The following is a 25819-nucleotide window of genomic DNA, read 5'->3' on the forward strand; positions in this document are numbered from 1 at the left end:
CTCCAGGCTGCAGCCCCAGACCGTGTAGAGCGAGGGCTTCCTGTGAGACCCCGGAACCACTGCTTCCGACGCCCTCACGGGGCGGGCTGCCCAGACCTGGCCTGACGGGCCAGACCCCCGCCGTCAGGTGTCCACTGTCGGCGGCTGTTACGGGGTCCACTCCCCGTGTGCCCAGCGTTCATTGGCACGTCACAGCAGGGCTGGGCCAGATAGCTAGGAGGGTCCAGGGTAGCGGGTGTGCGGGGCTGGGGCCGCCGTGGGTGCAGCTCGATCACCTGCGCCCCCTCCCTGCCCCCGCCCATCTTCCTTCAAACTGTGCCCTGGAGGGAAGTGGCTGCAGTATGGGCTCTGGCCCTGCCCTGGCCACCCTACACAGGTCTGGTGGGCGGGTCCCTGGGTCTGGACGGCTCCTGCGGCCAGGGCTGGGAGGAGGACCTGCCTCATCTCCCGTGGGAGTCCCGCCGTCACACTTGGGCAGGTCAGCGGCATCCGGGGAGCCTTGGTGTGCGCCCCCGGCCCCTTGCAGTGGGTTTTGTGTAGAAAGCGCCTTGAGTTTTGTGTTTGGAGGGTCCGAGGGAGGAAGAACAAGCCCACTGAGGGGGGTGCTGTGGGCCTGGTGGGGTGGAGGGGGCAACCAAGGCTCTCAGGCTGGGAGGAGAGGGGAGGGGAGGGGTGGGGCGGGGCGGGGCAGGCTTGGGTCTTAGAACGTGCCTCTCCCCCTCCTCCTCTTCCAGCAACAGGGAAAACTCAGGATGGACCAGTGGGAGGACTGAACAGGGGTCTCCCACAGCAGCTGCTGCTCGCAGCCTCTACACGTTCTCCTGGAAGTATGGGGGGTGGCAGGGAGCAGATGGCCCAGGACCGCTTCAGAAAACAGCTGGCCTGGGGGACCTGGAGTGCCTGGGTGGCAGGGCAGTGTGATTCTAGTTTTTAATCCTTCATCAAGTATTGACGAATACATGGGGGTTCTGTCCAGAGGGACCTTCTGTCGCCCTGCAGAGTGGCTTCAATGAAATTTGAATTTGCTGCCAACATTTAAAAAGAAGCTTTCATACAAAAATCCAGATTTCCGGCTGCTTCTGGCTCCCCGCGCCCCCATCCCAGCACCCAGTGCTCGCCCAGGCCCCGGGGAAGAACCTTGCCTGCGCCGTGTCTGTTGGGTAGACGTGAAGAGGCCCAGAGGGCGGCCCATTCACCCAGCCACCTGCCCAGCCGGTGGGGTCGGGGGAAGGACAGTGCAGGGGCTGGGGCGGGGCAGGGTGGGCTGCCAGGCCTGGGTGGAGGAGGTGACAGGATAGCGCTTAGGGCCCAGGCGCAGCCACTGGGTGGACAAGACCCAGTCAGGGTGGTGCCATGGGAGCCTCAGTACACCGTCATCCTTTACATCTGGCCAGATGCTGCCATCAGAGAACGGGCCTTCCAGCGGGGCCGTGTCCTCGTGGCCAATGGTGCAGCCTGGGCTGAGGCCACGGTGCTGTGCTCTCTTCCAGGTTGAGGCCGATGGTGTCGACGCAGCCAGCTAAGAAGGTGGCCGTGGGAGAGGTGCGTTGTGTGGACGTAGCCGGGGGACAGGGATCCTTGGGAAAGAGCAGACGCCCAGCACCGCGTCTGTGAGCAGCGTGTCAGGGAGGGAGGGCCAGCACCGCTGCTCCGGCAGTCCCAGCCCAGCCCAGCCCAGCCCAGCCCAGCCAGGGGAGGCCTGAGGCCCAGGGGCGGCCCGGGGCCTGAAAGCCTGAGCCCACCAGTGTGTGCCAGCCCACGGCCATCGCAATCCTCCGTGTGGGAAGCCAGGCCCAGGTCCCAGGGTCCAGCGTGGTCAGTGGCCTTCCCTCTTTCCTTGTCTTGGGGTTCAAGGGTCTTCCCTTCTTATTGTTGGGGTCCTGGTCTGGCCTAGGAAACAAAAGGGAGAGGCAGGGCCCCTGCGGGGTCCCAGGGCAGCTGCAGGGGCAGGCTCGGGGGATCGGGTGTCCTTGCTGACCACTCTTGAAGGGTGGGGAGTGTCCCCCCTGCCCCGGAGAGCACTCCCCTGCGGTGGCCTGGGAGCCATGCTCTGTCCCCAGCTCACCCACTCGCCAGCAGGCCTTGCTCCCGAGTACCCCCTCCCTGGAAGCCGAGCCCGTCAGGCCCACAGCGGTCGTGGTGGAGAGTGGGCCAGTGTCGTACCACCCAGAGGAGGACGCGGACGAGGAGGACCCCGACGAGGAAGATGGGGAGCCCTGTGTCAGCGCCCTGCAGATGGTGGGCGGCGACGGTGAGCGGCCTCTGCAAGGGCAAGCGGCCGGGGCCGGGGCGGGGCGGGGGCTCCCGGAGGAGGCACAGGCCCCTGCCTGCAGATGATGGGCGGCGACGGTGAGCGGGTGAGAGCCTCCGCAAGCGGCCGGGGCGGGGCGGGGGCTCCCGGAGGAGGCACGGGCCCCTGCCTGCACCTCGGAAGGGAATTTGAACTGGCGTCTTACGATTGGCTGTATTGGTTTTGAGGCCCAGGCTGCTAGAAGCAGCTGGCCAGGACCTGCTTGCTGTGCAGACTGGGGGCTCTGGGCTGCCCGTCCAGCAGGAGAAAGGTTCCCACTCTCTGCATCGCTCACGTGGGCGCTTGCGCCCGGGACCTGCAGAGATGGAGGGACCGACGCGGTGGTCCCCGTCAGTGGTGGTGGGGCCCGTGCAGCTGTGGCCTGCGGGGCTGGGGCTGGAGCCTCGCTGGGGCGGCCGTGGCCTGGGGCGCCGCTCACGAGGTGGGCGGTGGCGGGTGCAGCGTGCGGCGCCTGGGCTGCTTGACCACGCGGCACCCCTCAGTGTCCATGACTCTTCTGTGCTTTGCAGATTACGGCTGTGACGGCGACGATGACGATGGCTACTGAGGCGTGACCTTGCTGCCGGCAGTGTTCTGAGGGGTCAGATGGGCCTCTGGGGCCAGCTCACAGGCGTGAGCGCCGAGACTTGGTGACAAGATGGGTGCCGGCCCGCCGGCCCTGCCGCCCTCTTCCACAGCCACACGCGGCCTTTGTGGTACTTGCTGTCTGTTGCGGCCGTGTTTTGAGCAACGTGAGGAGTGTTTCTGCCCAGCAAGGGGAGCCAGACCAGCTGTCTGTATCTGCTCAGAGGTGGGTCTCACGGCCCAAGAACCCTTGCAGGCGGCAATGTCGTGTCCCACGGAAGGAAACTAAGGCACAGGGAGCCCCAGCCACTTGTCCAAGTGCGTGGAGGGCTGGGCGGGCTCCAGGACCCTCCTCTGCCTGTGTGGAGCTGGGTTCCCTGCGCCCCTCACCTCCTTGCCATGTCTGAGAAGCACTTTGTGTCCCGCTGGTCCAGAATTGATTGTGTATCTCCAGCCGAAGTCCCCAGCCACCGCCTGGGCCCTGGGGACCCCACAGATCTGCACGGAAGAGCCTAGAGGCTGCTTGGCCAGCCGGCATCACTCGGCAGACACGTGCACAGCCACCGCGGGTAGCCTGCGTGGCCGGCCTGGGTGAGGGAGCCAGAGGTGCTTCCTGTCTGAGCTGCGATCAGGCTCGCCGTCCACAGAGGCATGGCCGGCAGAGGGGCCTCGAGCTTGGCAGCCCTGCTCTGGGTGGTTCCTGCCACCCAGAGCCTCCCGGGCCGGGCCTCCTCATTGGAAGGCCCAGGGACCACTCTCGGTCTGGGCTTGGGCACCGCTTCCCTGGAGGTGTCCTTGGGGGGAGGGCAGATGCTTCTGCCCCACCAGGGCCCAGCGCCCCCCCCGCCCCTGGGGTGGGCAGACCCCTCCTAGAGTGCACCCTCCCGGAGTGCATCAGAGTTTGCGTGGGGGGGGGGGGCGTTTTGAGGCCATTGGCTGTGCCCCTTGGCCTGTACCATGCAGCCAGCCTGGACTCCAGGGCTCCTGCAAGGCTGGAGTGGAGGGGTTGGCTTGGTGAAACAGAAAGATCGTTCCTTAAGCAGAAACCCACTGAGTCTGTGGTCTACAGTTCCCTGTCTGGCTCCCTGGAGGAGGGAGGCTGAGGCAGGGGTACCTGCCCTCCAAGCTCCATGCTCCTGGCCTTGACTGATGGGGGCCATCAGTGACATGTCCACTCTCACAGGAAGTCCCTGCGCCATTGTTCCCAGCTGTGGGCCATCCTGGCCCTGGGCCCCTCTTGGGACTAGGAGAGCTTGCTCGGCTGCAGCGGCTCTTAGAGGAGCCTCACGGGCTGGGGGCTCATTGCACTGCGCAGGGAGCAGATGGTGGGCCGGACCAGAGGTGACCAGGGAGGGGCATGCTCAGGGAACCTCCCGGGAGGTGGGCTGGAGGCGGGGGAGGGGGGGAGGGGGAGGGCTGGCTTCCTTGGTGCGCGATGGCTGTGCCTGGGCCGGGCTGGCTCTCAAGACAGAGCTGTGGCTGGATGGTTCCCCTGGGAGGCTGGGCAAGAAGGGGGTCCGGGTGGAGGCATGGGAGGCTGGGTGGGAGGGACCGGTGCTGCCCAGCCCCGTAAGGTGAGGCTCAGGTCTGCGAGCGGGTGTTCCGTGCAGAGGAGAGGCCGCCGAGGCTGGAGCGGAGGGGAGCGGGAGGTGGGGGAGGTTGGAGGGGAGCACCGAGGCCCAGAGGTGAAGTGAGGCTGGTTTCCCAGCCCTGCCTCCTCCCCCGCTGGGGACAGGACGCTGGGAGGCAGGGGGCTGTTGGAAGGGGAGGTCTGGGGGCTGGTGGTGGTGACCGGGGGTGGCGTCTGGTTGGAGGAGTCAAGCCCCAGGGTGGCTGGGGGTGCCTCTGGGCTCAGCCCACGCCCTGTGGGCAGGCTACCACTGCCACGGGCTGGCCCAAGGGGGACGTGCAGGCCCGTGTGCACCTTCGTCCCACATCTGCATGCCATCCTCCCACCCCGAAGAACGACCTGTTCGTCTGACCCCAGAATCGAGGGAGGGGAGGCCAGGAGACAGGGCCCCAGAACTCACACTGCCTGGCATCTGCCGAAAGCCGGGGCCTTCCAGCCGCTGGCCCAGAGCCCTCCCAGGTGCAGGCCTTGGGGAGTGGCCCCCAACAGGGAGGGGCTCAGGCTACCACTCCCTCCCCAGCACCCTGCAAGTCTCGGCCCCTTCCAGGATCGCCAGGGTGTGGAAAGGTCCTGCAGCTATGTGGACAGGACACCAGCCTGACGGCTCTCCCCCCGCCCCCATGTCTGCAGCCCTGCTGGGTGCGTGGCAGCAGTGGGCACTGCAAGGGCCTGGGGAGGCCTGGGCAGCAGGCCAGGAGAGGGGCCCTGGCGGCCCCCCATGCTTCTCGGTGAGCAGAGCTGGGCCCTCAGGAGACTCTGACGTCTGATGGTCAGGGTCACTGAGGTTCTCATTGTGGTGGCAGCGATCAGGCCTGGATGGGGGGTGGGGGTCCCACGGGGGGGCATCTGGCAGGGGCCATTTTGAGGCCTCCAGTTTCTCTCCAGGCCCCTCCTTCCCCCCTGCTGCCTGAGGCCCCGCCGGGTGCCATATGGGAGGGCCTTGCTTCCCCTGGGGCTCGGGGCCTTCCCTGGGAGCTGGAGACAGATGGCTGGCCACGGTCCGAATGCGCATGGCCGCTGGTGCTGGCTCCGGGACTCCCAGTGGCCCCCGATGGTGGGCCCCAGTCCCGTCCCCGCCTCTCAGGTGAGGCCAGAGGGAAGCATGAGCTTTGACACCACCCACGGCCACCCAGCGGGGAGGTGGCCTCCCTGCCCTGACAGCCACCGCCTCCCTGTGGAAGTGGGCCCAGGGCGCGGGGCCCGGCTGGACCCACTCTTTTTTTTTAAGATTTTATTTTTAAAACGTATTTATTTGATTTATTTTTGGCCACATCGGGTCTTCGTTGTGGCACGTGGCTCTTCTGTGGAGGCGCGTGGGCTCTTCCGTTGGCGGCGTGCAAGCTCTTCGCTGCAGCGCTGAGCTGCTCTCTAGTCTTGGCAGCAGGCTTCCTTTCTCCAGTTGTGGTGCGCGGGCTCCAGGGCACGTGGGCTCTGTAGTTTGCGGCACACAGTCTCTCTAGTTGAGGCGTGCGAGCTCAGTAGTTGTGGCGCGCGGGCTTAGTTGCCCTGCGGCATGTGGGATCTTAGTTCCCTGACCAGGGATCATACCCACGTCCCCTACATTGGAAGGCAGATTCTTCACCACTGGACCACCAGGGAAGTCCCTGTACCCACTCTGACGTCAGCAGGGTCCTCCGTGGGGCCTGGCTGGGGAGCGCAGGCTGGCTCCTGAGGAGGGCACGCGGCTGGCCGCCGGCCTCGGCCCGGTGCTGGGGAGCAGCTGGGAGAAGGCGGCCTGCTCCCCGCATCCAGGCCCAGCTGCCTGGGGCCCAGGCCTGCCCATCCCTGTCGCGTGCTGGGTGGGGCCACGTACCACGCTGTGGCTGACCCGGGACAGGCGTTTGCACACATACCTGTGTGCACCCCTGCGCCTCCCCCCCCCATTATCCAGGGTGAGGTCCAAGGCCTCCAAACCTCTCTGCCTGCCTCCAACATGCTGCACTGGCTCCTCCAAGTGCGAGGGTCCTACCCATTCCTCTTTCCCGGGTTTCCTGCTCTCCCCGAACTCATACGCACCTTCGCCAGCGTGTCCCCTCCCCAGAGGCCTGTGGGGGAGGGCCAGGGCCAGGGCCAGCCTGGAGGGGACACAGCACACGGCCTCCACACTTGCAGGTACGCACCTGTGCGCACAGACATACGCGTACAACTCATACGCGTCTGCGCCCCTCCATGTACTCATGCATCTGTGCACACACATTTATCCATTCGCGCCTCTGGACCACCCTTCAGGGTGCTGGGTGCTGGGCTCTGACAGGACCCAGATCCGCACCCCAGTGGTGGCCGAGCTCAGATGCCCATGGGCCTGATGGTGCCTCTCGCTGCAGGGCACGTGTGACAGGGCTGCCCCCCCCCCCAGAGAGGACGTGGCATCTGCTGGTCACCCAGCCCACACCGTGCCCATTCCTGCCCGTCTCTGAGCCACAGATCTGGGACCACGGGTAACCTTCCTGGCAGGGTTGGGTGGGCCCCAGTGACGTGCCACTCACTGCCTCAGGCTCCTCCAAGAATTGGGGGGCAGGCCTGAGGGCCCTCCCCCACCCCCGCCAGGGCCCTCAGGTGGGAGGGGGCCACATCCTGAGCCAGCCTGCTCTGTGCTGCCCTAGCTGGAGCCTTGGCACCTTGGTCCCAGGCGCCCTGAGCCGGCAGTGGGAACCCGGGGGTGGGGGTCAGGGGTCAGGCAGAAGGAGGGCTGGAATGATGGAAGCGCCCCTCTCTGCATCCACCTCCCGAGAGCTGTCCGCAGTGGATGGCATCTATACAGTCATTCAAAGAGGTCAGCCTCAGCCCTTTCCTACCCTTTGCCCAGCTGCCACCGGTCAATTCAAGGTCACACCAACTTGCTCAACCTCAGCCCGTGTTTGCCCTGGGCCTGGGCCCGCACACCTGCCTCTGCCCAGCTGCTCCCCGTGTGGCCCCGCAGTGGTTTCTGGATTGGCTAGGCAGGCAGGCAGGCAGTGGGACTGAGGGCCACCCACCGCTGCCAAGGCCACCTGTGGGCAGGGGGAAGGCCTCTCAGGGAGGGACAGGTGCTGGGTGGCCCCAGAGAACGAAGGTCTGCTGACACCTCTGCCTCAAGGAGCCCAGCCTGAGCCCCCACCTGCACCCTTCCCACCGGCAGCACCATAAACGCTGCTCCCACCAGCTCGGTGCCACGTGGGAAGTTCCAGACCACACCTCCCTGCCTCTCGCCATCCCAGGGCCGGTGCCCCGTCCCCCTGGGCACCTCTTGCTCTCCCCCCAGTCTCTGCTGTCCTCTACACGCTGCCTCTCCTCCGTTTCTCGGTAGGCTGGAAAACCGGCGGAGCGAGGGCTTGGGTGTGCCAGGGAGTGGGGGCCTCTCGTCACTGGCCGACTCGGGGCCAGGTGCCCACTCCTGCGTCGATGGGAACCCCGGGAGGGGTGTAGACGGTCCCGTCGCCCCCTGCAAGGCTGGGGATCGCCCTACGGATTGTCCAGTAGGCGTGCTGAGAGCACGGCTCCTGGGGTCACAGTGGGACAGATTCAACGGACCCACCGAGAGAGTGGCAGGGTATGCAGGGATCTATGCTTGCGGGTCCCCCAGCGCGGCTGTGACCACGTCGGGAGAAGCCGGGGCCTCGCCCCCATCCAGCACTGGCTGAGTCAGGGCCTGGTTGCCCCCCAGCCCCATAGCCGCGGCCACACGGCTGCCCAGGCCAGTCCACCTGGCTTCCCGCTTCCAGGCCACAACTGGGGTTCAACAGAGACCGTGGCCCCCACACCCCGAGGACACCCTGTTCCCTGAATAATAAAGGCTACCCTCAAAGCCACGGGGCTCAGTTCAGGGCCTTTGTTCTCTGTCACCGCTGGGCCCGGGACTGCTCTGCCCACCGAAATCCCAGTGCAGCGCTGCTGGGTCCAAGCATCACCCCAGGCCCCCGCTGCCCAGGCTCTGGCCACCCCTCCACTTGCAGCCACAGTGCCCAGCGGGCCACCCGAGCTCTTAGAGCCTGGGGCCAGCTGGACCCCTCACCCCAGCTGCCTGTGACCCGAGGGGGCCCCAGACTGTGCCCCCGCTACAGCCCTGGCCCCAGTTGTGCAGCCACACCCCAGGCAGCAGGGGGTGCCCCAGGACCAGCTGGGCTTGGTAGGGAGGCCTGGCCTAGCTGGGGCAGGCCCTCTGCCTGTCCCCTATCCTGCAAGGGGGCCTTGGGTTCTGGGCACCTACCCACCAGGTCCAGCCCAGGTGTCCTGCCAACACCCTCCCAGGCCCCAAGCTGCCATGTCAGTAGGACACTCAGCCACCCTGCACACACACCCTGGCCCCTTGGGGGACACAGGGGCCAATGCTTCCTGAGGGTAGGAGCTCCCGAGTGACGGCCGCGTTTGGGGCTGTGCCTGCGTGCGGCCGGCAGCTTCCCTGCCTGCGCAGTGCCCACCTATGCTGTCCTGTGCCTACGTGCCTGCAGGGTTGGCCGGTCCCTGGGGAGGCCTGGGCCCCGGCCAGGCTGGCAAGGGGTGGGGGCCGAGGAACTGGCTCCGAGGCTGCAGGCCTCAGGCGCTGACCGCCCAGGCCCTTCAAAGGGGCCGTGGGCGGTGGCAAAGTGGAGGCCTGATGGCTTTCCTGCTGGGAGAGGAACCTGGCTCAGGAAGCCATTGTCGCCACACAATGGGCCCGGCTGGGCCCTGTGAGGGCAGGGGCCCCAGATTGATAGGACCTGACCCTGACCTCAACCCTGACCCCAGCCGTCATCACAACCTTGACCCTGATCCACTGGGAGGATCCCAGTGGGAGGCCGTGAAGGGGGCACATCCTGGGATGGCCCCACGGGGCTGTGGTGGAGCAGCAAGGGTCATCATGCCTCACAGGGAGCAAACTGCTAAGGCCACGCAGGCTTCACTGGAGCCCGGAGGTCCTGGCTGACGAGAGGAAACGCCGCTTTGCCAGACAGCGTGGGGACTACACTCCCCTTGGCGATGAGGAGCCTTCACGCTGACCAGAGCGAGTAATCGCTCCCGCCATCCAGAGGTGAATAAGGACATCGTCTGCCAGGTGCCCGCCTTGGTGGGGCCTAGGAAGACGACTGTCCGGCGCTTCACAGGGTGATGGCACTGTGGCCCTGGCCTCCAGCCTCAGCAGGAGTGTGGAACTGAGCTGGCAGCTGGGGGGATGCCCCTCGGGCGGGAGAGCTTGGGTCAGCGAGGGCCAAGCCGGCAGGACCCACGCCATCTGGCCAGGGCCTGACTGCAGAGGGAGGTGGGCCCCCTGGGATCAGCAGCTGCACGTGCCACGTCACGGCAAGTGATGGGAAATGGAGATGTTAGCGTCTGCTTCTGTGTCCATCCCACCCCCCAGGCCTCCCTGAGGTCTCACCACCTCTGGGTTTCCCTCTGCACCAAAGCCCCTTACCAGGACACTCCATCCAACTACACGCAGGGCTCTGGAAAGTACGTATTTCCCATTCAAGGCCTCAGCAGGCCTTGGCAAAGCCTCATGGCAAAGCTCTGAGGCTCTGAGGCTGGTCGTGGGACCGGGGACACGGCAGGGAGGGAACAGCCTCTATGCTGTGGGGAAATGCAGCAGGCAGGGCATAGAGGGTGAGCAGTCGGTGTGCAGCGGAGGGCGGGGCAGAGGTTCGAGGCCCGCCAGAGGGAGGGGAGCCAGGCAGGGTCTGCGCAGGAGGCCCCTGTGGCTGTCGCTGGGGGATGGGGGGCCGTGGGTTCGGGGGCCTGCGGAGTGTGCAGGGCAGCCGATGGAAGAGCCTGAAGTGACGGAAAGGCCACACAAGGGGTGGAGATCCGGAGCACACCAGCCTGTGGATGGCATTCAATCCCCCGCCCCCGTTGGTGCGCCCCCGGCCTAGCCCTGGGCAGGACTGCTGCTGTTCAGAGACAGATTTTCCAAACGACCATCACTGACCCCGGCCTGGGAATGTGAATGTAGGAGAGGTGGCATGGTGGTCACAGGGCCCAGGCCACGGGGTGCAGAGGAGTGCACACGCACACATGGGCACATGCCGTGCGAAGCACCCACTTCCTAGCCCCGCAGGCTCGGCAAGTAGAAGGGGGTGCTGCTTGGTTAGCCAGCAGGCGGTGCTACAGGACTCCCGGGTGGGCCTGAGTGGGCTGGCTGCCTGTGCGCGATGAGGACCATTTTGCAGGTTCTGTGTGTGCTTGTGCACACGTGCTCGTGCATGTGCGGGTCAGTCCCACAAGGAGCCCTGCTCCAGGGAGGGGTCGGCATATCTTTGGGAAGGGGCCCACGCAGATGGCTGTTTCCTTTGCCATTTACATCTGCCCCGGACCTGGGGCGGGGCGCCCTGCGAGTTCAGACCAAGATGAGCTTCCCAGGGCCCCCTCTGCCCTGTGTCCCCAACTTCAGTTACCGTCCTGACGCACGCAGTGTCGCCGGGCGTGCTGGGCGAGGGGTGCACTGGGGCGAGGGTGGGAGGTGGGTTCTGCCAGTGAGCAGCAGACTCTGGGTTCCCGCTGAGGGTCCAATAAAGCTCAGAGACGAGTTCCATGGACTGGAGACATCCCTTGGGAGGCCCCAGGGTGGGAGGATTGTAGGGATTAGACCAGGAAGGCTTCCTGGAGGAAGAGGGGGCCACAGTGAGACCAGAAGGAGGAGGAACTGGTCAGGCTGTGATGGGGCACAGGGGAGGTAGGTGCGCTGCCAACCTGGGCTTGGGTGACAGGGTGTGGGGAGAAGCAGTGAGAGCTGAGGGTGGGAGGGGTCAGGGTCCTCAGAAGGTGCGGTGTGGTGCTCCTTGCAGAGCTGGGGGACAGCAGGGCCCGTGGGTAGGGAGCAAACTTGTGGCCGCCTAGGTGGGCAAAGCAAGGAGCTTGTGCTCAGCCCTGGTGGGCCCTGCAGCCCCGGCTGCCCACCCTACTGGCTATGAGCACTTGGGACTGGGGGGGCACAAAGAGGTGGGGGCACCTCAGCCCTGCTTGTCGGGGATGAGGGAGGGAGGGGAGGGCTAAAAGATGGGGAAGATGCTGGTGGGTGGAGAATGGTGGGAGGGCCAGGGAATGGGGGCTCAGGGTGGCCCTGCCAGCCAGGTGTGGGCCAGGGTGAGGGCGGGAGTTCTCAGGAGGCAGGAGGTGTGGGCCAGGGTGTCCCCAGGCCGGGCTCTCGGTGAGTCACTGCTGACCTGGTGTCCCGGCGCCACGGGGCCCAGGCCTCGCTGGCCGCAGGAAGTGTCGTGCGCTGATAAAGAGCGGGAGTCAGAAGCCGCCAGGCCTCCCATTTCCTGCAGCCCGAGCAGCAGGGCCCGGTGCTGGGCAGAGGCCAGGCAGGTATCTGCTCACGCAGACCCAGGTGTCTGTGGCTCGGCCCGGATGTCTCACAAAACAACGCAAATGTGACCCATGACCACCTGGCTGTGCTTGCGGAGGCCGTAGCGGGGGACATCGTGGTGGGCGCGGGGAGTGCCACGTGGCTGCTGGAAGGAAGGGTAGCCGCAGTTCCGAGGCTTTGGATCAAAGGGTGAAGTGGAGAAGGTGGTCAAGGCGAGGACACGGCTGGGGCCAAGGTTGCTGTTAAGTCAGGCTGTGGGTCAGAGGGTCAGGTTGTGTCCGCTTGAGGGTTGGGCTGCATCCACCTGAAGGCCAGGTGTGTCCATCTGCCCAGGCCACTGAGGGGTCACGGTTACCTAGGTTACTCAGGAGATGGGGCACTCACAGCACGTGGGAGGGGCAGGAAGAGTTGGCAGGAGACACCTGGTTCCTTGGAGGGCATGACCCCAGGCCACTTAGTGGAAGTCTGGGCAGCCTCTCCGAGGCACCTGGAGCCACGTGGGCTGCCCTATGGCACCACCTCCAGTGACCGCAGCCCCAGCAGTCTGCCATGCTGCCACGCCCGTGGCCACAACCTGCCAGCCCACCAGCAGGACCACCACTGTCAGCCAGATGGTGCCCACCACCACCGCCACCAGCCTGGACCTGCATCTTCCAGGGCCGCAGCCTGCACCCTCTACGCAGCACCACCGTCACCATCACTCCTGGCCCAGCCCAGCCTCTGGGACGCTGACAGAGACACCATGCAAGCACTCTCCTCCCAATGGCCACCTTCTCCACAGGCCCAAGGGGCAGCTGTGTCAGGGTGATGCCTGGGGCCTGGCCACACCCCCCGGCCCCCTGGCTGTTCCACCTGCGCTCCTGGACCCCTTGCCCTTCTCCAAACACCTGGCTCCTCCTTGTCTCCAGCCTGTGTCTGGGCCACTCCCTCTCCTGGTGGGTCTATCCCGTCCTGTCCTGGCAAATGCAACACAAGTGTCACCTCCCCCAAGAAGGCTTCCGATGGCTGGGTCAGGGCCCGCTCCTGGGCCCTGCAGCCTGCGAGTGTCCCTCTGCCTTGGCTTTGCCCACCCTGTATCACCCCTATCCTGGGGAAGGCTCCCACCGGGGCAGGGGCTTGCTGAAGGCGGGGCTTGCAGGCTGGGGATGCCAGGAAGTAATGGCAGAGCTGCGGGCTGGACACACACAACAGGAGGCTGCTGTGGGCCCGAGCTCCCCAGATCCCTGCTCTGCCTGGGGCCTGCCAGGCTCAGAAGTGGGCCGCCTCATCCTGCCGGGAGGAAAGAGCCTATCTCAGTTCTCCCAAACCTCTAGGCCTTGCCCTCTCAGCCCCGCTCCTCCCCTGCAGGTGGCCAGGCTTCTTCTGGAAGATGCTGTGACCCCCTTCCCAGACGTACACACACCCTGCCACACTCCCTGACTACAGTTCCGTGCCTGCCTCTTCACAGAGCCTCCCAGACTGGGGGGGATGACCTGGTGCACCTGGGCCCTCCAGAGCCAGCGCGGGACTGCCTCCCGACCTCAGCTCCACGGCTCGGGCCTGGGCAGGGGCCCCCGCTCGTCTCTCGGAGCTGGCTCTCGGCGCCGGGCCTCCGCACACGGAGCTGCACCATGTGCACCATGTGTCCTGGTGCCTCCGGAGGAGGGGTGCCTCAGGCAGGCGTGCGGACCAGGCTGCCCCCGGAGCACAGCGAGCCGCCCGCGACCCTCGCAGAGAGCCAGGGAGTGCGGGGAAAGCCGGCCGGGCCGCCCTCCCGGACTGTTCCACCCAAAGCAGGCGAAGGAAGCGCAGCGAGGCGCCGACTTCCGACGCTTTTAGAGGGGAAAACGCTTTCCAGAGCTTGGTTTCGTTGGCCCGCCCAGGGCCCAGCCGGGCGGGCGCGCCGGGCCGGGCAGGGGGCGGGGCCAGAGCCGCTTGGAGGGGCGGGGACGCTCCCCGGTGAGTTCCCGGATTGGTCCCCGAGCGGCCGGCGGGGCGCGCCGTCTCCCCATTGGTCCCCAGTCCGCGGGGCGGGGCCGCGCCAGCCCTGAGCTCCTGCCGCGGATCCCGGAGCCGGTCAAGCTTGCGGAGCCGTCTTATCAGCGCGGGCAGCTGGTGGCCTGTCCGTGCGCGAGCGCCCCGGCCCAATTCAATGGCCATTGTCCGCCGGCCTCTTTGTTCAGGAGGCGGCCACTTCCTGAGGGGCTGGGCTGGGGCTGGCGGGCAGGAAACGCTCTGAGCTGAGGCCCAGACACAGAGGCCGTCCGAGCCCGGGGTCAGAGGGGACGGCCACCTGCCCGGAGCCACCCTAGGCTCGCTGTCGGGGCCTCCGAGCCGGACCAGGGGACGAAGCTGGGCTCAGCTCAGCCCTTTCCTCTGGGTCTCAGTCTGCCTGTCTGCAGGGTGGGTGGATGAGCCAGAATGTCCCCTCCTGGGGAAGACTTGGTGGGGGCTGGGCTCGTGAGATCAGATCCTGTAGAGCTGGGGGAGGGGCATGGGAAGGAGAGAGACCCTCGGGCAGAGGGGTGCTCCTCCCAGGTCTGGGCTCTTCCTCTGATCCCTGGCAGGGGTTGCAGGCCTGAAGAGGTTAAGCACAGCACCAGGCGGGACTCAAGCTCCGGAGGGTGGAAACCCAGCTCCCACTGCTCCCCTATAGAACGAGAGGAGGAGCCCACTGGGACTCCAGCCGGGAAGCAGGACTGTGGCCCGGCGGGGGAGTGAGGGAAGCAGGGCCCCCGCGCTCCCCACCTGGGCCACGCCGCCCCTCCCTCCTTCACCTGGGCTCTGCCGTGCAGTCCTGCCCATCGTGGACAGGCCGTCCACTTGGGGCCACACCAGGCCTCCACTTCCGTCGTGCCCTCTGCCCCAAGGTTGCCCGTTCACCAGGCCCCGTCAGTCAGCCCAGCGCAGCTCTCTGGCTGGGCCTCAGTCACATGCTCACCCACAGCTGAGAGCGGGGTCTGGGAGGGGATGGGAGACGGAGCTGGCCCCAGAGGCACGGCGTCCCGTCCTCACCATGCCAGCCAAGGCGCACGCGGCCCAACTGCTGCCCGCTCTCCCACCACACAGTGCGGAGCTCTCTGGGCCAGCCCCCAAGCCCGCCCCTCTCCCCAGCGCCCTGGAACCTGCTGCGGTTCCTTCCTCTGAACCCCCCTGTGGCCCATCCTGCAAAACCCTCCCGGACTCAATCCTACCCAACCAGAAAAAATTCACTGCGGGTATTTCAAATGGCGGGATTTAACATGAGGAGTTGGTCCCAGAGGTCTTGGTTGCCTGAGGCCAGAGGAGCCCAGGGTACAGTTGTCACCCAAAGCCCACCATGGCTGTGTCCCCGCGGTGCTGGGCTGCTGGCCGAGCCCCTCTGCAGCCTCGGGCAAGCCTCAACCCCTCTGAGCTCAGCTGTAACACCGGGGTTTGCGCAGAGACTTGAGGTGTCAGATGGAGAACACCCAGCGCAGTGCCAGGACATCGTAGGTGCTGTGCAAAGGGCAGCGAGCGTTCACAAAGGGCCTGAGCACCCACCAGGGAAAGCGGGGAGCTGTGCCACCCTGGAGGCTCCTTGGCTGGAGGTCACAAGGTCCAGGAGAGGCGGCGGCGGCTTGAACTTGATCCCATGTGAGAGGCCAAGTGGGGAGCTGATGTGGACGAGATCCTGGGGGGAAACACCTGTGAAGAATCAAGTGGGGGGCCAGACCCCATGCAGGGTGCCTGCCCCCGGGGAAAGCAGGAGAGGCAGGAGGCCCGGCAGGAGGGGCCTCAGGCTGCTGTGTGGCTGCAGGAAAGGGCCTCTGCACCCCTGCCGTGCTCCGTCTCTCCCTCGTGGGCAGGCGGCAGCCGTGGGCAGCAAGGCCTTGGCGCCAAGGCCCCGTGCATCTGGAGGGCGGCAGCCGGGCCACCGTCCACCAGCCTCACAGCGGGATGGCCTAGTGAAGCCTCATCTCAGCCACACCGTCCCAGCCCGCAGTGGTGTCATCGATGCCTGCATAGAAGGGCCGTGTGTCCCCAAAGCAGGGCGGTTGGTCCCACCATCTCTGCGTTTTGGGCCCTGAAGGGGAGGAAAGTATGAACCGGAGCGGCCCCAGAGCTCCAGGGAGGGGGTCTGGCCGTGGTGGGGTTTGGGTGTGGGAGTGGCAGGAACCTCAGGCGAAGGCAGGAGGGTGGTCGGCCAGGGCCTCCCCCAGGAGAGACCAAGAGGCAAGTGGCCACAGGGCGGGCCGTGGGCCGGGCTGCTCGCGGGTCACATGAGTCCTTGTGCCCTGGGGACAGAGAAAGGTTGAAACATGGAGGTCAGGGGAGGGCCCGACAGGCTGAGTGCCCTGGAGGACGCATCAGAGCTGGGAAGCAAGGGGAAGGGGGGACCAACAGGCAGCCCTGTCCTCAAGTGTAGAGGTGGGTGGGGACAGCGTCCTCATCACCCGGCCCAGAGGACTCCTCAGTGTGAGCCTGGGCCCAATGCTCTGTCCCAGGTGCCGGTGCCCTGCTCTGCGCCTCCCCCGTGCCCCACAGTGGGGTGCCGGGGTCAAACCCCCTCCACCGAGGTCCTGCCCGCAAACCTCTTCTCGAGAAGGGAAAGACCCCAGGGGTGCCCTCAGGATCCTGTCCCCACCCTCCAAGCAGGCCAGACATTCCCTGAGCTCTGGGTCTGACCACCCGGGCCACCCAGGGCTAACCACTGAGCTTCCTCATATCCAGGAATGCCCCCCAGGCCACCCCACCCTCTTCACCCAGAATATGGAAGGAGCCCAGGCACTGCTGCCGCTACCCCTCCCTGGAACCCGCTCCCCTCCACCCAGTACCATGGCCTGCCCTCACCGTGGCACCCCGTCTGCTCTGCCCCTGGACCCTCTTCCCCTGAGCAGCTCTCTTCACAGCCCTCCTGCCTGGCTCCTGCTTAGCTGTTAGCACTCTGTCTGAGGTCCCCTCCTCCAGGAAGCCCCCCACGCCCTCTCCCAGCCCTGCTGCCGCCTGAACAGCTCCGGGGCCTCTGAACATATCCAAGCTGCTGGGGCTGGAGCTGAAGCTCGGGAAGGCAGGGGCTTGGAGGACGGCGGGTGGACCCCTCACCTGGCCCCGGGGCCCCAAGGGGTGCAGGGCCCTTGGGGCACCTAGCCCTGGCTGACTTGGCTAGAAGCTCCTCTTTGTGGGAGGTCTTGTGTGAATCACCCCTCAGGCGAAGGCACAAATGCAGGAAGTCGCCATTCTGTTAAACTCTATTTTCTCCCACAGAGGGGAAAGTCTGTCACACGAAGGGCATTGTTCCCGGGCTCGTGCTTTCCGGGCGGGCTCAGCTGCAGTGGGGCTTGCGCGTTCCCGGGGCTCCTGGCGGAGCTGTTTCCCTTCGAGACCCCGGGGCGCCTAGAGGTTGGGAATGTGGGGCCTCGGTCCAGCCACCGGTGCAGGGCGACGCCGGCACGTCCACAGGACGGTGCACGTCCAGGAGCAGGCCCTGTGTGGGGCCAGAGCGAGGTCAGAGCTGGGGTCCCGCGCGCCGCCGCTGCGCTCTCCACCTGCCTGTTGGCCTCGGGGTCCGGCCCAGGCCCTGCCCCAACTCCCCCTGCCTCCCCAGAAGGGCCCCCCAGCCGCGCCCTGCACCACCGGCAACCTCTGAGACCGGCCAGGGGACTCTGGCCAGTGGGCCCGTGCTGTCCCACGGCCCCAGCTCAGCTCGTCTCTGGCCTGCACGGGCCACTCTGTCCCGGGGAGACCTTGCCACGGCTGGGGGTCTGAGAGTCCAGACTATGCCGTGCCCCAGGGGGAAGCGGGGGGCGGGCGGGGCAGGCAGCCCTCACATGACCACACCCCCGCCCCGGGGCCACATCGAGTCCCACCTGGGTGCGTGGGCCACGGTGTAGTGAAGGAGCAGTGGTGTCGCCTGCGTGTCGGCTCAGCTGTGCGCGGGGAATGGCCGGTGACCGAGGGGCCGCCACGGGCACCCTGGGCGGCGTCAGTAAGGGTCGTGGACAGCAGGCACCCCCTCCCCGCATCCTGGGGGACCCCAGTGAGGAGTCTGGGCACCTGGGGTGCAGGTGTCGGGCTGCCCCCAGCACTGAGCCCCAGATTAGCGCCGGCACAGGTGGGGGGATGGGCAGGGGCTGAGGCCGGAGGGCGCGGGGGCTTTGGGGGCTTAGGATGGGTGGAGGCAAGCAGGAGGGGCTGGGCTGCTGGTCGAGGCCCTGGTGGGCCCTGCGGGCAGGGTAGGGAGAGGGCCCCACCCCTTGGTCCTGAGCACCTCTCCCAGCTCCGCAAGCTCTGTGGTGGAGCCCGGGCGTCCAGGCCGAGGTGGAGAAAGAAGCCACGGGTCCGGCTGTTCTGGGCGGAACGACTGACCGGACGGGGCTTCACAGAGAAGCCCAAAGGGCAGGGGCTCAGGAAGCCGGAGGCAGGAGCCAGGGCTCAGAGAGAACCGAGAAGAGGCACGGACTCGGGAGGGATGAAGGGCCACCCTGACGACACAGCGGAGGATGGAGAAGGATGGGGAAACAGCAGCAGGTTCGCGATTCCCAGAAGGAGAAAAGAGGCGGGGACTCTTCTGAGACACAGAGTCTGAGGATTTGCCTTCATTGAAGATGAGGACTCAGGGCTCCAGTGGTTAAGCCTCCGCGCGTCCACTGCAGGGGGCGAGGGTTCAATCCCTGGTCAGGGAACTAGATCCCGCATGCCGTGCGGGGTGGCGGAAAAAAAAAAAAGCTGAGGACTCGGTGGGGAGGTCCTGTGATGTGTTTCCACACTGCCCCCTCCCGCCCGTCCCGCCCGTCCCCGGGTCACCTAGGCCCCCCCACCCCCGTCCGTCTCACGCCTCCTCCAACCTGGCTGTTCTGAGTAGATCCCAGGCGTCACTTCACACTTCAGCTGTATTCCCACAATGTAGCTACAATGCCGTCAGCACAGAGAACCTCTCAGGTTCCAGGCTCCTGGACGCTGCTAGGAACGGCGTTTGTACACTTGGCCTGATGGAGATGCACACAAGGCCCACGCGTTGCGACCGCTGGCACGCGTCTTGAGCCTCTTCATCCTCAGGTTCTCCCTCCCGGCTGTCCTGAGTTTGCCCCGACCATATATCTTCTGTGGACCAGGACTGGAGTGTGGTCCTTGTGGAGGTGGTTGCTCATCAGTGGTTCTTCAGTCAAGAGGAACGAGGCTCTCTGCTTGTTTTTTTGTGGTGCTTTTTTTTTTTTTTGTGGTGGTTATTATACCTAACATAAAATTGATCGTTTTACCATTTTAAATTAGGAGACAGCAGGATCCAATATTTGTGAGATAAACAGCAGATCAAAAACATACAACATGTATGCAACTAAAAACATAACCTCAGAGACTTCCCTGGTGGTGCAGTGGTTAAGATTCTGTGCTCCCAACGCAGGGGGCCCGGGTTCGATCCCTGGTCAGGGAACTAGATCCCACATGCCACAACTAAGGAGCCCATCTGCCGCAAGTAAGGATCTGGTGAGTCGCAACTAAGGAACCCGCCTGCCACAACTAAGATCCGGTGCAACCAAACAAATTAAATAAAATAAATATATTTTTAAACTCAAAAAACAAAAGAAACCCATAGCCTCAGAAGACAGAAAACAATAGGTGACAACTGACCCAACAGCGGTGGTTGGAGATGGAAACCCTCCAACTCGCCTCTCAGACACTGGCAGCTCAAGCATCACAAGCAAAGTTGTGGACTGTGTGGATAACACAAGAAATAGAAAGAGGCACACTCTCTTTTTTTTTTTTTTTTTGCGGTACGCGGGCCTCTCACTGCTGTGGCCTCTCCCGTTGCGGAGCACAGGCTCCGGACGCGCAGGCTCAGCGGCCATGGCTCACGGGCCCAGCCGCTCCGCGGCATGTGGGATCTTCCCGGACTGGGGAACGAACCCGTGTCCCCTGCATCGGCAGGCGGACTCTCAACCACTGCGCCACCAGGGAAGCCCGAGGCACACTCTTTTCTAGTACAAATGGGACATTCTCCAAATTAACATATATTATTAGGTCCCCAAAGAGGCCTCAGAATGGCTTGAGAAGTGAAAGCAGCCACCCTGGAGGTAAGTGGACAAGGAATCAGTACCTATGAAGTGCTGGAGGAAAGTGATTTCCAACCTAGAATTCTATACCTGCCCGAGCTATCATTCAAGTGTGAGGGTTTCGTAAAAACTTCTCAGACATGCAAGGTGTTAAAATGTATCTTCCACGCATGCGCTCTGTCTCAAGCAGCTACTGAAGGATGTGCTCCATCAAAGCGAGAGTAAACCAAGAACTAGACCAGGCGAACGGACCTCCAGCATCTAACTCAGGAGCGGGGGGAGGTGAGTGCACAGGGGGTTCTGAAGGGAGACGTCTGTAGGACAGCCGTGCCCCTGGGACCGTCAGCCACCCCGGTCAGACAGTGTGATGCAAGAGATGGCACGGCGGGGTTATCTGAGGATGGGGCTTCCCCAGGAGTGTCTCCTTTGGCCCATCTGACCTGTGCCAGAGGACTGGGAGATGGCCCTGGTGGGTTCAGAAGCAGAAATACAGGACAGCCCAAGCCCCAGCCAGATGCCCCGCCTGTGGGGGGCCTGGATATCCCTAGGTCATCAGTGTCCCTGCCCACTGATGGCCCCAGAACAGTTCCTAAAAACCCTCAGGGAGGCTGAGGCCAGACCTGGACCCCATGGCTCTGCTCGGCTTCTCTTCTCCTGGTGCCTCCAGGTGAGCTTGGTCAAAACAGAAGAGACTATAGCTCGGGGGACACACACCGAATGCTGACAGGTTCAGAAGAGGCAGTGGACAGTCTACCTCGTCTGGAGGAAGTTACTTTGCTGGGGGCAGGGTCCTCCCCCTGCAGCTTCCCGGCCACCGGGAATGTGCTATATTCCGTGGCCTGGCTCTTCTTCTTTAAACTGCACTTTATACGAGGACATTTCACGTTTCAGTGTTTGTGGATCAGTGGCGCTCCTTCCCATGGCAGTAAGCCAGCAGGATCCCGATAGAAAGCAGGGCAGTGTTCCCAGCAGGAGGGAAACCACGCAGGAGTGGGTCAGCCGGCAGAGAGGAAGTCTGGACGTAGGCGATCTGGAGAAGCGAGGAGAGCTGCTCCGTCTGGGCACACGGGGAGCCGCGCAGACCCCGAGTCTCTCCCAGGTGACTGCAGACCCGATGCCACCCCAACTCACCTTCCTGCCATTGGTTTTGTCACACTTGTTCTAACATTTGTAAGGAAAAAAGTCAATGATAAGTAAGTTAATTCTGAAAAAATGCCTGTAGAACCAGGCATCAAAACCACAGCACTGGTGGGCTTCCCTGGCGGTCCAGTGGTTAAGACTCTGCACTTCCAATGCAGGGGGCCTGGGTCCCATCCCTGGTCGGGGAACCAAGATCCCACATGCCACACAGTGAGGCCGAAAAAAAAAAAAAAAGCCAAACCAGAGCGATGAGACAGGCTGATGCTGGTGCAGCCGTCTATGGAGGGTGGCGGGGTAGAGAAGGAAGCTTGAAGACACATCCCCCCGGGCGTCCACAGGTCACTCTGCTCTGTGCCCAGGCCGGGGGCCCAGGGCTCCCCTTTGGAGAGAGACACCAAGAGGCCCACAGAAAGGACCCCCCAGCACTGAAACCTGGGGGCCCCACCGGGGAGCTGGTTCGACAGTTTGCAGCACGGCCCCCCCCAGTTGACAACACACCCACCCAGACACAGACGGGGTGCCCCCAGCTCCCGAATTAAAGGAAACAGAGAGAGTGAGCGTGGGCCAGAAAAACCCAACTGTACCCACAGTCGGGTAGAAGACACGGAAGGGGGAGAGAGAACAGCTCCCATCAGGTTAAAAATACAACGGGAGAGGGCGTCCCTGGTGGCGCAGTGGTTGAGAGTCCGCCTGCCGATGCAGGGGACACGGGTTCGTGCCCCGGTCCGGAAGGATCCCACATGCCGCGGAGCGGCTGGGCCCGTGAGCCACGGCCGCTGAGCCTGCACGTCCGGAGCCTGTGCTCCGCCACGGGAGAGGCCACAACAGTGAGAGGCCCGCGTACCGCAAAAAAAAAAAAAAAAAATACAACGGGAGAAATATGGAAACGACAGATGGACTGAAAGATAAAACTGAGAAACTCTCCTGTAAAGACAAAGAGACATAAATAAAGAGGAAAGTTAAGAAAATTGGGATCGTTCCCGTAATCGAACATCCAACTAACTGGAGTTCCAGTCAGAAGAGAGAAAATGGAAGGAAAAAAACGATCAAAGAAACAATACGAAGATTTCCCAAACGGAAGGGCACCTGTTTCCAGACTGAAACGGTCACTGCCTACTTGGCCAGGGATTGAGAAACCCAGGGTATTACGGAAGCTGGGGACCCAAATGGCTGCAGAGGGAAAGGAGTTCCCCACAAATGGTCAGGGACTAGAAAGGCACAGCGGCTCAGCGGTCAGCCTGGTGCTGGAAGCTTCGTCGTGGGAAAATGACACTCCTACCAGAATTACCCATCTGGTCAGGCATCCATCAGGGTGAGGGGCTGGTGACATTTCCACGCACGTGAACATCCTCCCTAATCAGCTTTCACGAGGCATTTCGAGGACAAGAAGGACATGCACCAGCGAAATGAGGAAGGGAACCAGGGACGGGGAAGCATGGGGCCAGCGGCCTGGGGCTGGAACTCACCTGGGAGATAGGAGACCCCTGGGTCCTGGAGGAGGAAGCGCTAGCCCAGGGCGAAGGGAGGAGGGCCCCGGGGAGCTGCCACCAAGACAGACCAGCTGCAGGACAAGCGGGGCGTTGACCTTGGCGGGGGCGGCAGGTTCTCCAGAGAGACAGAACGCACATGTGATGTGTGTCACAGACCAGCTGCAGGACAAGCGGGGCGTTGACCTTGGCGGGGGCGGCAGGTTCTCCAGAGAGACAGAACGCACATGTGATGTGTGTCACGTGTAGAAGCGTAAAGCAGGCCGATATATGCACCCGTCGATTGTGAGGAGTTGGCTCACGCACTGTCACGGAAGCTGACAAGTCCCCAGGTCGGCAGCGGGCCAGCTGGAGACCCGGGGAGCCGGACGTGCGAGGTCCTGCCTGAGTCTGTGTCCAAAGGCAGGAGGCCGCTGTCCGCGCTGGAGTCCGTCGGGCCAGGAGAGCCGATTCTGCATCACTCGCTTCTGCTCTGCTGAGGCCTCCGGGACTGGACGAGGCCCACCCGCGAGGGGAGGGCACCTGCTTGCGTCAGACCACCCGTTCAGATGTTACTCTCAACCGGAGACGCCCAGAAGAAAGTCTCACCAAATACCTGGGCACCCGTGGCCCAGCCAAGTCCATACATAAAATTAAACATCACAGAAGGAAAGGAGGAGAAGGCAGGGGTTAGATCAGGAAATCAGAATTACCTGTGGCAGGAAGGGTAACCAGAATGCACTTCAGATGCTACGGGGTCCACCCTCTCATCAGGGACAGTGACACCCGGCACTGACTCAGCTGGCGGTCCTGAGGGGGACGCACTGGGAGAGAAGGAAGGGGACGTGCGGGTGTGGAGCCCTCCAGGGCCGCGAGCCTGAGGCAGTGGCCACCTCTCCCATGTCCACTCCCTCCCTCCTCACCTCCTCTTCACAGTCCTAGCCTGGGGTTGGGGGCATTCACCCTCCCTGGCGTGTGCTCAGGGAAGGCACTGTGCCCCCCACAACCTGGCCCAGATCTTAGAGGTGAAAGGTCACTGGTCCTCACAATGGGGGCTTCTGGGCAAGCGTTTCCTCCTAATTTGCAAAGAGACTCTCCTCCCCTTTACTGATGCCACTGCGTCTGTAGGTGATGCCTGGGCCACAACAGCCATGTTGAGATCATGAGGTTGAGTAGGGGCTGACCTGCTGTGCCAGGGGGACATGCTCTATGGAAGGCTTTGGGGCCTCCTCCTTCCAGACTTCTCGTGGGAGACTGCCGACCCCACGCTGTTGGAGCTATTCTGGTGGCTCTCCTGGCTGCCTGTGGCTGAGCTGGCCTGACCAACGCAGTCAGAGAAAAATGCCCACAACCAATAAATCAAGAAATGGCCGCGTGAGCAGAGACGCTTGGAGGAGAAACATCAAAAGGATCAGCCTGAAGGCTTGACAGTGGCCGCCTCTGGGGGGGTCGGACTGTGGAGAGGGCTGGGCTGGGGGCTGGTGGTTTTGTGTGTGAGTCTTGCACTAACATTGAACGTTCCTCTTTTTCCTTTTGCTGTGTACGTGCATCACTTTGAAAAAGAGCAAAACACTCAAACCAAATGAAACTAAAACTCCAGCACAAACAAGACACACTTAACCACCACTAAAGCTCCCTAACTCAGGTGAAAGGAAAAGCCTTCTTGGGACTTCCCTGGTGGTCCAGCGCTTAGGACTCGGTGCTCTCTCCGCCGTGGCCCGGCTTCAGTCCCTGGTCGGGGAACTAAATGCTGCGAGCGGTGTGGCGCGGCCATAAAGAAACAAGAAAAGGCTGCCCCAGGTGCCCAGAAAGATCGGGGGTTGCATGGCCCCTGCTTTCTGTTGCTGCCCCTGGCACCCCCCTGAGGACCTCAAAAGGTGAGACCTCTAGCCCCAGAAGGTAGCCTTACTGCGCCTGGGCCCTCAGCCCTTTGCTTAGCATGCCAGACCCACTGGTGCCCAGCCTGGATGCCCTTTGCTCCTGGCTGCAGAGATGCAGAGGGTAGGGTGCCGCCCCTGCAAACACAACACTTGGGGGTAGCTCATCATCAGTAACCAGGTGGCGTGAATCCAGCCCCCTGCCAGCTGCCCCAGGCCCTCTCCTCCTCTGCCTACTCCCTGCTTTTGGGGCATCACTATTCCTCTGGACCTGGTGTCTGCTACACCCCTGTAGCTCACCAGTGTCACCCCTGGAGCCCCGCCCAACCCCTCACTCGGGCCCCGTCCTCAGGCTTCCTCTGCACCCACTTCTGCCGCCAGCCAGCAGGCTCCCACGCCCACGCCCCTGACCTTGACCCTCCCCGACTGCCCCGTGGCTCAGCCTGCGTCCAGGCTTGCGTTCTGTGCCTGTTTTGGACGCCCAGCCCGACTCCCCCGCTTCCCGCTGCCCGCCAGCCCCTCCGGTCCTCACCACCCTCCATCCCTGGGGTCTGTCACATCAGGAACTCCCTGACCAGTATCCTCACCTCTCTGGACCCACGGGCTCCCCGTCACCCCCTCTGGGCAAAGGCTGAGCCCTGGAGGAAGCCGATGTCCACCTGTCCACTTGCCCAGGCTGCTGGCGCCGCCCGAGGGCCTCCTCCAGCCTTGTACCAGTAGGAAGCCCCACTCACCAGGCGACCGGGACTCCAGGCCCCCGGCCCCGTGGGGTCCACATGCAGCCACCCTCTCCACCCGCCCCACTCTTGGTAGGCGACCTCGTCCCTGCCTCCTACAGAGGAAGGGGAGGCGGCGGCCAGCAGGAGTTTCCCCCCGTCCTGCCAGGGCCCAGCAGACTGAATCCCACCCGGGACCCCGCCCTGGCTCTCGCGTCCACACACCGTACTCCCAGAACCCTCGAATGGGGAACCTTACACGGCAAAGACCCTGAGGTAGGGGGATCCAGGGTCATGGGGAGGCCGGTGTCGTCACGGGGTCCTTGTGGGGGACGGCAGGGGGGTCAGAGTAGAGATGTGACAGCGGGAGGCAGAGCCCTAGAGAGAACAGGACTGCTGGCCGCTGGCCGGGAAGGTGCAGGAGGGGCCCGGAGCCGAGGCGTGCGGCCGCTTCCGGCTGTTAGAGGCCAGGAAGGGGTTCTCCCCGGAGCCCCCGGGAGGCAGCCCTGCCCGTGCCTCAGCTCCAGCCCAGGGAGGCCCGCTACGGCTCCCGCCTTCGCGGCTGTAGGACAGCCAGTCTGTGCCGTCTTACGCCGCCAGGCTCGCGGCGGCCTGTCCCGGCAGCCCTGGGGCCCTGACGCTCAGGGTGAGGGTCTCCAGCCCGCGCTCACCTCTGAACGCGGCTCGGCGGGGTCTCCAAAGCCCCCTCGTTCCCAAACCCAGAGGCGGGTTTTCAGAGGCTCCTCGTGGCTCGGGCCCCGCCCCCCCGAGCTGTCCCCCAGCCAGCCACCTCCGCCCGCACCTGCCCCCACGGGGCCCAAGGCCAGCCACCTGCACGCCCCGCTCTGGACGACGGCCCAAGTCCCTCC

General features: G+C 64.2%; 1 protein-coding gene and 1 long non-coding RNA gene across 21 annotated transcripts in view; one reads left to right on the forward strand and one right to left on the reverse strand.

Moving 5' to 3' along the window:
- The window catches only part of BRF1 (BRF1 general transcription factor IIIB subunit), a 71391-nt gene extending 67466 nt beyond the window's left edge, over positions 1-3925 (forward strand). For 5 of the 8 annotated variants that reach the window (XM_073799973.1, XM_073799971.1, XM_073799974.1 and 2 more), the window contains 3 exons: positions 1491-1542; positions 2077-2251; positions 2821-3925. In XM_073799973.1, the coding sequence (XP_073656074.1) occupies positions 1491-1542; positions 2077-2251; positions 2821-2858 (265 nt within the window). In that variant the 3' untranslated portion in view covers positions 2859-3925. The remainder of the gene's footprint in view (positions 1-1490; positions 1543-2076; positions 2252-2820) is intronic. The other 3 variants (XM_073799972.1, XM_033850492.2, XM_033850502.2) reach the window with 1 other exon arrangement.
- Positions 3926-8604: 4679 nt separating this feature from the next.
- Positions 8605-25712, reverse strand: LOC117310996 (uncharacterized). Of its 13 annotated transcripts, none has more exons than XR_012329792.1 (6): positions 18549-25712; positions 17571-18386; positions 16807-17188; positions 15265-15998; positions 14520-14702; positions 8605-14392 (listed from the first exon to the last, which is right to left on the reverse strand). It is a non-coding gene; the product is annotated as an uncharacterized lncRNA (long non-coding RNA). The 13 variants fall into 13 exon arrangements; XR_012329800.1 differs by lacking the exons at positions 8605-14392; positions 14520-14702 and having other exon boundaries at positions 14953-15998; positions 18549-20781; positions 20883-20912; positions 22358-25712; XR_012329794.1 differs by lacking the exon at positions 14520-14702.
- Between the last annotated feature and the right edge of the window lie 107 nt (positions 25713-25819).

Source organism: Tursiops truncatus, chromosome 2 (assembly GCF_011762595.2).
Source record: "Tursiops truncatus isolate mTurTru1 chromosome 2, mTurTru1.mat.Y, whole genome shotgun sequence".
Classification (NCBI taxonomy): Eukaryota; Metazoa; Chordata; class Mammalia; order Artiodactyla; family Delphinidae; genus Tursiops; species Tursiops truncatus.